The sequence below is a fragment of the Eucyclogobius newberryi genome, unplaced genomic scaffold (genome assembly GCF_026437365.1).
Source record: "Eucyclogobius newberryi isolate DKJ021-1_F unplaced genomic scaffold, fEucNew1.0.hap1 SCAF_13, whole genome shotgun sequence".
Taxonomy (NCBI): Eukaryota; Metazoa; Chordata; class Actinopteri; order Gobiiformes; family Gobiidae; genus Eucyclogobius; species Eucyclogobius newberryi.
Window position 1 is genome coordinate 9,301,406 of NW_027315757.1, and position 13,207 is coordinate 9,314,612.

The following is a 13,207-nucleotide window of genomic DNA, read 5'->3' on the forward strand; positions in this document are numbered from 1 at the left end:
TTTCCGCGGCTCGGCGACGGTTCAAACGAAGAGACGCGGCGCGCTCGATGGTCCTCTCCCGGCTCCTTCTCTCATTTGCACGGACGGCCATGCAGGGTCGCCTCACCTCGGGGCCGCTGGAGGAGGGGGTGACGTCGGGACACGCGGCGGGAGAAGACAACGAGCATGACGCGCCGGCTGCCGTCGCTCAAACGCATGACCGCCGCACTGAGACCGATCCCGGCGCTGGAGACGGCTGTTGGCGCAGTGGCCGCACACACCACGCACGCACGCACGCACGCTCCCCCCCCTCCGCGCGTAAAAAAAGTAGGCCGCGTGTGTGTGCGTCCGTGCGCGCGTCAACTTGAGTGAACTCCGTCTGCTGCGCATATAAAATAGGTGTAAAAGCGAGCCGCACCCATGGCGCTCGTAAACGGCCGGGGCCGAGCTCACGTGGCGCGGGTCGGACCCACGCGCGGTGACACTTGCAGGGGGACGCGGGGGACGTTTGGAGGGATCGTCGCGGTTGTTGGCCCAGACATCCTTTCATCACACGTGACAGGCCGGGTTCACATTGTCCTCGGACAACCCTGCGCCATAAAACACAGATAACATGATCTGAGGCTGAACCTTGATAAACACACATTAACATACAGGAGAGGTCATATTATCAGCCTGCATTTGTGCCTTTAGGTGATTGACCCACTTGTGTTATTAGTCGACTTATTCTTGTGTAAGGATTGTTATGCACAAAGGCAGAAAGCATGAAGTGAGTTAGCTATTTTTGTTTTGTTTTTTTGACTGCTTATTCACACAATGCTGTTCATGAGATGGCGTATTTCTCTATTTGTATACAAGGTAGAGTTGTCAGAAGTATCAAAGACTAGATACTTGTCATGGGACCTTTTCTGACAACTTTTAGAATGATCTCGGGCTTTATCAGAACTAGTAACCCACAATAACGCACGGTAACATTAAGAAAGTACCCTGGTATTATTATGTGGTCAGAAAAAAGACAACACTACGCAACAATAATACAAGGTTGTCTTGGTGCGAGATCCTTGTCATTTTGAGAGTGGCCCCTTCATCAAAAACTGGAGTTATACTTAGCCTCACTCAACTTGTTTTATTAATCCTGTTTATGAGCTTGTCTTCGCCGAGCGCTCAAATAACACAACATTTTCCTCGGATTGTTGCGTCACTGGTAAAAATCAGGTTTAAAACACTTTTAAAGTCCATAAACCATCACCGGAGTCGTCCAAGCACAGCGTTCTTTCAGGGCTTACATTTTTATTATTGCTTTTTTCTCACTCTTGATTGCAAAGGAAGCGCCAATGTTTAAATAGCTTATTGGAATGGAAACGGAGGTGTAGTTTGTAAAGTGTTTTCCATTCTTTTAAAGGACACATATTATGCCATTAAACAACCGAAACAGACCCGAGGCACTCTGATTAAGATGAACAAATGAATCTAATTTATTAAAACGCCAACACGTTTCGACTCCACAACACTTAGTTAACAACAGGTGCATGATGAGTATTTAAAGTCTAGGTCATGTGACTACAGAGTCACACGGATACACAGTCACATGATCAATATCCAATAAGGACAAAGATGATTAACCTATAGTGAATTAAATACAATCAATACAAACTGTTATTGAACAGGTCTAGTTTGATTCACTGCACTTGAAGAAATGCTGTGTGGATCAGACAATATAGCCACATACAAAATAAATAAAATCGTGGTGCAGTGGATTTCTACTTCAGCATTACACTGCACACACGAAGGCAGAATTAAAAGTATGGCAAAAAGTCTATTTCCTCATGTAAACGATGGTGTGAGTCTAGTATGTTTCACGCTGTAATAAGAGCCTGAGTCTGTCTCTTGCCTCTGGGTTTGGTGGAATACTGGTACGTTCAATGACAATGTCTTTAAATCTTCTTGTGTGTCCAGCCATCGTTAGTGCTTTGTCCTGAGGGAGTCCATGATCTGTTGGTCCCCATATAAAAACAACTGCATTTGCACTTCAGTCTACATAGGTTGTGTTTTACATATTATGCCATATTGACTTATTTGAACTTTTAACGGTGTTCTCTCATCAAAAACATACCTGGAGTTGCATTTAACCTCATTCTCACTCGTTTAATGAATCCTGTTTAGAAAGTGCTCTCACTCCGAGTGTCAAAAACACTCCCCATGTGTGATGTCCCTTATGTGCAGAAGATGCGCAGAGATCTTCTGTTTTATCTGCATAAATCATTGCCAGAGTCGTTCTGAACATTTCTACTGCAAAACTGGCTGCATTAGCATGTCGGGGAAAGCATACATCTGTATCTCTGGCTAATGTAATTCCTCTGCTGCCAGTAGATGGAGCTCAAAGGCCAGTTCTTGGTGTGGGAAAAGCCAGTGGCATGAAGCAAAAACAAAAAAAATCTTAAACATAAGATACGCAAGCAAAAGCTCTCAAGAGCATGTTTAACGGCAGTAACAATAAATAATGCACAATATTTGTCCTTTAAGTTCCAAAATGTACTTAAGGAAAAGTACTTATGCGTCAAAGGATCACATCAGTTCAGGAAAAAGTAGAGACACAAATACATCTACAAAGGTATTTGGTAGCAACATGTCTCAAGTACTGATAAGAAGTACTGAACTGGATGCAACTGAAATGTATAATGTGACAAAGAATGCACAAATGTGGTAATCGTCAGAAATATAACTAAAAATGTAACCACACAGTGTCACACTGTGTGGTTACACGCACATCACTGGGATACTGCAGGGAACAAACTTGTAAAACTGCATTTAAAAAGACATTTCAATACGATGTAACTCAGGTCATGGTTTCAAAGTGTGTGACACTTCCATTTACTGTAACTACTGCCCACTGCATACAGGAAGTAATTACTCATACTATAAGTCTGCAAGATATTTATTGTCTTATATTCTTGATTTAAGCTACTAGGACCAGCGTTTATAAAGTGTAAATACTGTATAATATTGTTTTCTTTGTAGCAGCAGCCTGTTAATATCTTCTTTGAAGTTTAACCTGCTCCACCCTGATGTATTTGTAAGTGATAGTATTTTGTGCCTCTTTGAAAAGGACAGCTACAGCTTCACAAGTCCTCCTAAGTTGCTCCTTAGTTCTGATATATAAGTGTTTAGTGCTCGAGATGTTTTTCCCACATAAATCAGAAAAGAAAAGGTTTTATTGCTATTGGCAGTGAACAAAATCACAAACTAAGAACTTGCTCTGGCATTAAAGATAGAACAATGAGTAATAATGATAATAATAGTAGCAAAATATATCAAAAAGGGAATGCAACAATTTAAAATATACTGATAAAATAAAAATAGACTTGGTCTGAATATGCACACAATTTACAGTTATAGTGCAAAAGGTGATCAGTGCTATGAATGGTTATTGAGTAATTGTTAAAGTGGCAGGTGTTTAGAAGTGTTCATGAGTCCAACGGCCGAGGGAAAGAAACTATTCTTGGGACGGTAGGTTCTGGTCCGATTGGACCGTAGCCTCCTGCCTGAGGGGAGTGGCCTCCTGCCTGAGGGGAGTGGCCTCCTGCCTGAGGGGAGTGGCCTCCTGCCTGAGGGGAGTGGCCTCCTGCCTGAGGGGAGTGGCCTCCTGCCTGAGGGGAGTGGCTCAAATAGTCCATGTCCAGGGTGAGAAAGGTCGGCTGTGTTCCGACCTGCTTGTCCCAGAGTCCTGGAGACGTACAGGTCCTGCAGAGATGGAAGTCTGCAGCCGATCACCTTCTCAGCAGAGTGCACAATCCGCTGTAGTCTCTGTTTGTCCCTGGCTGTGGCTCCAGTGTACCAGACGGTGATGGAGGAGGTGATGGCCGTGTAGAACTGCACCATCAGCTCCGCTGGCAGATTGGCTTTCCTCAGCTGCCTCAGGAAGTACATCCTCTGCTGGGCCTTCTTGGTGAGGGAGCAGATGGTGGGCCCCCACTTGAGGTCCTGGGTGATGGTGGTGCTGGAAGGAGACCTCAGTGGTGATGGAGTCCTTCCGAGTCCACAGGGTCATTTTAAAGGGTGGAGCATATAATTGTCCGCTTGTTTTCATTATCTTTCCTGACGTGAGTGATGCAATCGTTGCTACTGCCATCTTGAGGACAAAAGCTGCATGCTCACTGTGAGCTTTGCTAACAAAAAGTCTCAAAACAAAGTATTCCTCTTCTGTAACATCCCCAAACACCCCGTTTGTCCAGAAATATATCACTGTGGTCAGGAGGGATCAGACTGAGGCTGAGCTGTTTGTTTCAGGTCATTGGCAGCTGGCTAATGCTAGTGGCTATGCTAATAAACGTTAGCCTACTTGCAGACAGTTTAAAACGAGCCTCATTTCCAACTGTCCGGGTGTTATATTTTAGGATCAGACACAAAGTCCGTGCTCTTGAAATCTTTGAGGGCGTGTCTGGTGCAGAGGACCTGTGGAAGCAGTTGTCTCTGCTTTTAAGTGTCAGCGACTCGCCGCTGAAGATAAGGATCAACACCCAGAACTTCTGTTTTCTTGAAGTAGAAACCCTCTTCATTTGCAGCTCTATGCTCTGTTTTTCATGACTCTCTAACAGCAAATGTGTGACTTCTTAAACATGCGACAAGAAATAAGCCATGTGACTGAAACCCATGGATAGGTTTTACATGAGTGAGTGAAGTTGCACTCTGTACATGACCCTCATCTGTAGTTTCCTGATGCAGGGTCTAAAAAGTACTGATCAGACTGAACTAGCATTTGTCTTAAGTTTGGCGCACGTTTGAACACTACACGAGGAGCTCGAGTAGAGTACAAACACATTTTTCAATATTGGATCTGTATTAACAATGTGCCAGTGCTTTTCTCAAAATTAAATTCAACGTCTCTTCCTTGTGCTGAATACTGAATACTCTACATTTTAGACACTTCTCTTGTTTAGTACAGCCAAATCTGTTTCTGGCTCCTTCTATCCACTCCTCCTAAAACCTCTCTTTTTGATACAGATTTGTCACTGGTTGGTTTTCTTCTCACTTGATCAAAAATGTCGACTAGAATTGAGGAAGTTGTAGAAGTTGTTGATTTTCCCTTTTTGGACTGAACAGAAAGCTAAAAAAACATTAACACGGAGGAGAAAATGTCATTAATTGCCAATAGCATATGCACAACAGACCAAGGCCACTCTGCATTCTGATAAAACGACTAGGCAAGGCAAGTTTATTTGTAGAGCACATTTCATACACGAGGCAATTCAAAGTGCTTCACACAGCAGGAAAAATGCATTCAAATCACAATGAAATGACAGAAACAGAAATACAATAAAATTAACTAAATAAAAAATAAAAAACACCTAGCCAAATCCAAATGTATCCGACCACATTGGCAGGCATTCCAGACACTCCTTCCCATATTTATTTGACATTGCAGCATGACAGGCGTCTCCGGGATGGACACATCACTTTTAGATTGATTTGTTCCCATATCTGCGCGCTTTCTGCAAAAAACTACAAGACTACATCCACTAAAGTACGTGGTGGTCTACTCCTGCCAGCAACCTCCTAGAATGAAAACCCTAAAACCATCCTGGTGACCCTGCTCATACTGTATGTAGGCTACGCTTTCCGCTGTATCCCACCTCGATTAAACCTAGTCACCCAAAGCCCACTGCTGCATAGTTTCAGGCTCAGCGCTCCAGAAATGCCGTGAAGGGGCTCGCTTGTTCCTCCTGTCTGGCTTTATGGACACAGTCGGCCGCGGGTCAAATGAGGACCAGTAGGAGGAGCGTGACTGCATTTCCACTTTGTTTCGCCTATACTCAACTCAATCTGATTGTATTGTCGTTCAGTTTTGAATAGGATTGTATCTGAATGGATGGAAATAGACGTAGGCGTAAATATCCAAGCAGAAAATTCACAAATGTTGAATCTGAATGTTAGTTTGTTAGTGATCACGCCTATGGGACTGAATGATGTCACAACGTTTGATATTATAGTGAATAAAAATGTATAATGACGACACTTTCAATAGCCTAAACAAAGCATGACAAAGACTTAATTCATAATGCAGTAGTTTATTCAGATTGTCTCAGGCTCAGTAACTACGTAATGAATACCCTAATAACATGCATGAATCATTGTTAATAAATCGTTTGTTCATGATGAAGGAAGTCTTTGTTTATGCTTTATTAAGGCTAATTAATATGCACTTATTATAAAAAGGTACCAGCTAGTGCTAGATGTGTTTTATGTGGATATAGGCCCAGCAAAAGTACACTATGTAACTTTTCTGATGGAGGGTCCAGCACCTTGTCTCCATGGAGCAAGAGAGGTAAAGTAACTCATTTATTAAAGGGTTAGGATTAGGAGGGTTAATCGGGACCTTATGGAAGCAGTTACTTAAACTCTTTGTTCATTATGAGTCTTTGTTCAAGCTTTATTAAGACTCTTAACACATGTAGTTATTATTAAGTGTCACTCAACAGCAATAACATCTCTAACAGGTGGCAAACCCTTGAGAAAAGTTACATAGTGCACCTTTAAATATTAACCATAACTCTAGTCAACTCATGCTCTTCTATCCAAAATATTTCCATTGACTTTTCTTGCTCAATATTAACCATAACTCATGGAGATCAGCTTCCTGGTATAAACGTCACACTTCGAGGACTTTTTGATGTCAATTGCTATGGCAACAGTACTAATTTTCCATTTTGGAATGCAATTTCCAATAACGTTTTATCTGAACTTGATCAGACAAGGTTTATTTGGGTGATTACTTGGGCACAGGGGCTGCCAGGCTCCCTTCTGCAGGCCTCCTTAGTTGGCACAGCAGTGGCAGGCTGGCATCATGACTACATCCCAGCAACAGCGTCACTCTTTTGGGGCAGGCAGTCACAGGGGCCTGGCCAATAGTGGCTCAGACTGGCACATCACTCCAGAGGTAGCCAATGGCAGCACGGGGTAAGCTCCACGGACGGCAGCCCTCCCAGATGTGGAAGACTTAAAACCCCATAAGGAATGAAATACATGAATAGATGTAAGTAAATATGCAACATAGAATAAAAGTCTGTGGCATAATTGTGTGTACGTGGCGGTGTTCAGAGGTGTCTCATCCTCTCATTCTTCAACACCACTTGACTAGTGCAATGTCGCCCCCTAGTGGATCAAAGACATAATAGCACTAACAAAAAGAATTGACCTGAAATAACCTTTACAACGTTTCAATTTAGTCATGCAAAAATTATGAGTTACTATCACTCAGTTATGTTTAGTTGGGCTGATGGGGTCTAATCTGCATGAAGGTCAATCAAGTGGACCATATTCTTTTATGTGACAAAATACTGACAGGAGGAATAATCATGTTTTGTTTTCATAAACCTATATATCTATTTATACTGTACTTTTTTTAATACATACATACATTCTTCATGATCAGATGGTTGTGTATGTACATAAAGTGCTAACATATTTCATACTTTTGAAGTAATAGTACTTTAAGTAGAGATCAATTATACTAAGCTGAGGTTGTTGTGGTTGTTGGTAAACTCCTCAGGGGCAGGGCCTCTGGACTGGCAGACCGGGGTGGTGGTCCCTCTGTTCAAGAAGGGGACCGGAGGGTGGGATCACACTCCTCAGCCTCCACAGTAAGGTCTACTCCAGGGTCCTGCAGAGGAGAAGCCGACCGACAGTCAAACCTTAGATTCAGAAGGAGCAGAGTAGATCGGTGCAGCGTCTGCAGTGATGCGGTCGCTGCACCGACTGTTGTGGTGAAGAAGGAGTTGAGTCGAAAGGCAAAGCTCTCGATTTACCGGTCAATCTAGGATCCTGCCCTCACCTATGGTCATGAGCTTTGATAATGATCGAAAGGACAAGATGGTGGATATAAACTGTCAAAATGAGTTTCCTCTGCAGGGTGGCTGGGCCTTAGAGATAGGCTGAGGAGCTCAGTCACATGGGAGGAGCTCGGAGTAGAGCTGCTGCTCCTCTGCAATTGAGAAGAGACAGCTGATGTGGCTCGGGCCTCTGTTCCGGATGTCTCCTGGAGGCCTCCCTGGGGAGGTGTTCTGGGTCCCACGGGGAAGACCCAGGACACGCTGGAGGGACTAGGTCTCTCAGCTGGAACAGGAACGCCTCGGGATCTGGAGCTGGAGGAAGTGTCTGGGGAGGGGGAAGTCTGGGGGTCCCTGCTTGGGCTGCTGCCCCCGCGACCCAGTGGAAGAAGATGGATGGACAATGGATAAACACATTTAGAACAATTCATGGTCATTTTAAATTTCTCGACGTGGGAATAGATCGAAATGAACGATTAAATGAACAGTCGACCAGTCAACTGACAAGTTGTCTTTAAATTTATTGTTTTAATTTTACAGATGCTCGAATCAATAACAATAAAATCAACATTTTCAATATTATATTTAAATTCATCATAACTTCAGAAACACGTCCTGTATTTCTTCTTCATTTAGTCTATGGAAAAATAAAAAGATGAAGTATTAATATGTTGATGGACATGACATGATTGACACTGAAAAAAGATACAAACTCAGCAAAAATTCAAATGACTTCAGAATCCAGAATAATTGTTTTGTCTAGTTTTGACAGAATTTAATTTAGTAAGATCTAGAGTCAAACATTGTACAAAACTCCACATATACAAATAAATACACATCAATATTCTGAATTGAAGTTTGGAGTGTGTATAATGCATATCTCACCTTGACCAGAGTGACACACACACAGTAGACAACAGAGAGGAGGAAACACAGCAGGAACACACAGGCCATGTACCAGCTCTCCAGCCCAGAGTCCAGCTCCTCGTCCGTGTGCAGGAGATGGTCCAAGAAGTTACACTCCTCCACGTTTTCTGCACAAAAACAGCAAGATGTGACACAGGAATACGCAAGGAAGTACTGAGTAGAATATGAGAAATTGTGCTGAAATGACTTTTTGAGTGTTAGTCGTGCTTTCAGATTGTTTTGTCATATAAAACACACCAGGAGTTGTGTTTTGTGTTCTGTAAGCATTTTAGAGTAACCTTGCATCTTTAGACTTCCTCCCTCTCCAGAGCTCAAAATACCCAGTAACACCTTATGATGTCATTAGGAGGTCATTTAGGAAGTGTTCCTCATCATAGGTGTAAAAGTCAAGACTCTGCACTCAAGTTGCCAATCTTTAACATCTCACATTTGAAGCTAGGTGCTAAAAACTTAAAGAAAAGACAACAACAACAACAACAACAACAACAACAACAACAAAACAGCATTAAAATTAGTATAAAAAGTCCGGTGAGAGTGTTTGGTCTGGAGCTTTTATGGATTCAAGGTGCACTGTTCCTGGTGGAGGGTCCACCATCCATCCATTTTAAAGTTTTTTTTTAAATAATCTAGTGTTACTAAAGTGTTACTAAGTGTTACTAAAGTGTTACTAAGTGTTACTAAAGTGTTACTAAAGTGTTACTAAAGTGTTACTAAGTGTTACTAAAGTGTTACTAAGTGTTACTAAAGTGTTACTAAAGTGTTACTAAAGTGTTACTAAAGTGTTACTAAGTGTTACTAAAGTGTTACTAAGTGTTACTAAGTGTTACTAAAGTGTTACTAAAGTGTTACTAAAGTGTTACTAAGTGTTACTAAAGTGTTACTAAGTGTTACTAAAGTGTTACTAAAGTGTTACTAAAGTGTTACTAAGTGTTACTAAAGTGTTACTAAGTGTTATTAAAGTGTTACGTGTGATGGAGCCTAGGGCTTGTACTCACCTCAGCCCTCTAGACATGGGTCTTCTGTTCCAGTTAAACTCAAGCTTGTTTTGAATGTGTGTGTGTGTGTTTTCATTGTGCCTTGTTGAGTCCTGCCTCCTGATTGGTGGATCCAATCAGGAGGCACGTTGCTTCCACACTCCACCAATCATGTTCATCCACTTTCCTGTGCTCCACCCAATCAACATGTTGGCCACATCCCAGTGGAGGCAGCTGGGACTTCAGTGTTCAGCTCGCCTTTGAATCTGTCACACGTGTCTCTCGTGTGAGAAGATCGACACTAGAGCTTTGTAATATTTGACTTCTGCCTTCTACTTTTGAATGTGTAAATACACTGTTAGAGTCTTTCTTCTTTGTTATTCATTAATATAAACTCTACCCTCATTTACTTTATCATGAAACACCACTTATATGCCACCTTCCCTTTTCTCTTGCCGAGCTGGGTTTGTAACAACCTGTTGCAGACTGTATCTATGTGGAGTGGAGATGCTATTGCTTTGCCAGAATAGTTCCACAGTGTAGCATTAAACACGTTTATTTCCATGAAGACAAGGAGGTGACGTCCCCCGGTCAAGGCAGAGGTCAAAGTCCTGCTCACACTGAGAATATATGAAGAGGTTTCCTTTTCTTTTTAATACCATCTTCCACACATATAGTCATAACAGATTTGCTCCAGACGAGATGGAATTATATTTTTATTGCACTAAAATAAATGTCCATCCATCCATCCATTTTCTACCGCTTGTTCCCTTTCGGGGTTGCGGGTGACTGGAGCCTATCCCAGTGACTTCGGGCCTTAGGCGGGGTACATCCTGGACAGTGGCCAACTCGTCACAGGGCCAACACAGAGACATAGACATTACAGACAGTTCACGCTTACATTCATTCACTAGGGCCAATTTAGAGTCACCAATCTTACCTAACACATGCATGTCTTTGGACGGTGGGAGGAAGCCGGAGAACCCGGAGAGAACCCACGGTAACACGGGGAGAACATGCAAACTCCACCCAGAGAGATCATGTGATGTTGGTCTGGTCCGGGAATCGAACCCATGATCTCCTTCTTGGGAGGCAAGAGCGCTAACCGTCTTTGCCACCGTGCACCCCTAAAATAAATGTGATTCTTGAAAACACTGCTTGACTTAAAATGTAAGCTTTTTAATTGTTTTTCTCCAAATTGTACATATCTTTTTTTGCAAATCAAAATGTAAAAAAAAAAAAAAAAGACTAATATGTTTAATGCCATAGTGCATTTCACTAACATTTCAAGCAGAGCAAAAAGTTGCATAACACACCTTAATCAGCTTTGAAATAGGCTCTCATTTGAGCCTTTTTAGTCAGCACGTAGCATGTATCACCTTTTTGCATTGCATGGACGTCAATGGTAGCCGTTGTATGGGTCACTCTGCAGGTGTGGAGGGCCCCGGGGAGCATGTCGGTGGGGGCCAAACGGAGGTGACTTTGGATGCTGAATTTTCCATCCGGGCCCCTGAGAACGTCACTGGTGTTGTGGCCGTGTAGTTGAGTGGAGTTATCCAGAAACCAGGAGATGTTTATGTGCGCTGGACTGAAGCCGGTCACCAGACAAACCAGCTCATGATCACCACGGAGCAACACGGCGGAGGGCAGGGTGAGGATAACTGATGCTATGGCATAGAAACAATAAATACATCTGGTCAATTTCAAAGAATGCAATCCAACAGTGATATAATCTAATAATCTTTGTTTTTCTATATGTTTGAAGTGTTTTAGTCTAATAATTAATCTAATAATCTTTGTTTTTCTATATGTTTGAAGTGTTTTAGTCTAATAATTAATCTAATAATCTTTGTTTTTCTATATGTTTGAAGTGCTTTAGTCTTGGTTTGGTTCTCTTTTTGGCATGGTTCTGTCCTACTTTCATTTTAGGTTTAGTCCAGGGATATTCTAAGTTCAGATCTTGTTTAGTCCAGTTTTCTACCTGGTGTAGATTTTGGTTTAGTTCCGTTTTATGCTGAAGAAGGAGAATTAATAAATTCCAAGCGTGTTTTGTTCAAGTGCTTTTGTCATCAACGCATCAAACATGTCAATATACATAAATATACGTAAATATACATGTACACACTCGATAAGCAGTGAATCAGTGTGAGACATTAGACTACGCACTGCTCAGAAAAGCAAACAGCAGCATTTTGTGAAAAACAAAAACCCAAATGGTGTAAAAACATATACTGAAGTTTCGAACGCTGGAAAACCTTTTGTGGTTTTGAATATTTATTTATTTATATAATTATTTTCTTCTATTTAATACAGCTATAATTTAACCGTACTTCTGTGTTTTTGCCTTTCATTTCCCCACAAGCTCCTGTAGCAAACCTAGTTTATTCTGGTCATATGCAACTCATTGCTCGAACTCAGCCCTACCTTACAATAACCCCTAAATTAGCGTTACACGTGGCGAGCTAGCCAGGAGTCAAACCTATCTTCTGATAATTTTCTTCATTCACATTTTTCTCTGCTGTCCTCTGTAGTGAAAGGTTATTTAATCTTGGCAACTCTGGAACTAAAATGATCCTTCAGTAGGAATTACAACACAAGGGGCAATTCAAGTGCAATTCCCCACTTGACACGTGGTATTTACCATAATTCCCATGAAGCCGCATTATACCTGTTGTAGTTATTCACTTCTGCATATTTTAGAATTGGTTTAGTCCTGTTTTCCTCGATTGTAGCCCTAAAATAAATACGGTTTAGTCCAGATTTAGACCTGGTTTGGCCATCTTTAGATCTGGTTTGGTCCAGTTTTAAAGCTGATTTTGTCCAATTTTATACTATTGTGACCATCATCTCAGACACCGGATTTAGTCCGGGCGAGTCACGTTCTATCACGTTTAAATGAAGTCCTGCCAGATTATTAAAGCCACTTCATCATTAGTTAGACTGCATAACATTTCTGTTACATGCTGCTAGGTCAGCTCAAAATATATTTTTCATGGCATTAGCTACATTTAATGCCCTACTGTGGTACATTTCCAGGCAAAGCAACAACAAAGCCTCTCCATGGAGATGATTGCAAAATGACATATGTGTGTTATGCCTTACCAAAAACATCTGTTATGTTACTCCTGAATGGTGTGTCCGATGATTCATGCCTCACAACACAAGAATAGGTTGAATCTTCTTCTAAACTCTTGGATATATTCAAACGACTACTTGTAGAATATGTGACACCATCTTTGTCTTGCCAAAGCGGAGCGTTGGTTTGGCTGGAAGATGGAACCCTGATACCGTTCTTCTCCCAGGAAATGATGACGTCCGGAGGGTAGAATCCAGAGACAAGACAGTCCAGGGAAACAGAGTCCAATGAGGGCAGCCCAAGGAGGTTGGGGTCAGTCAATCTTACGGTTGGTGGAGATAGCACTTGATATAAAAAAAAACATTTTGTTCAGTCCATCTGACATTCTGGAAGTAGAGTGTAAATTGGTTAAATCTCAGATGGAGGGC

General features: G+C 41.9%; 1 protein-coding gene across 1 annotated transcript in view; it reads right to left on the reverse strand.

Annotated features, from left to right (window-relative positions):
- Nucleotides 1-8,310: 8,310 nt before the first annotated feature.
- ighd (immunoglobulin heavy constant delta) overlaps nucleotides 8,311-13,207 on the reverse strand; it is a 36,120-nt gene continuing 31,223 nt past the window's right edge. Inside the window, exons 13-16 of the mRNA XM_072442496.1 lie at nucleotides 12,806-13,123; nucleotides 11,083-11,370; nucleotides 8,688-8,836; nucleotides 8,311-8,439 (exon numbers count right to left, since the gene is read on the reverse strand). Of these exons, the coding sequence (XP_072298597.1) occupies nucleotides 8,431-8,439; nucleotides 8,688-8,836; nucleotides 11,083-11,370; nucleotides 12,806-13,123 (764 nt within the window). The 3' untranslated portion in view covers nucleotides 8,311-8,430. The remainder of the gene's footprint in view (nucleotides 8,440-8,687; nucleotides 8,837-11,082; nucleotides 11,371-12,805; nucleotides 13,124-13,207) is intronic.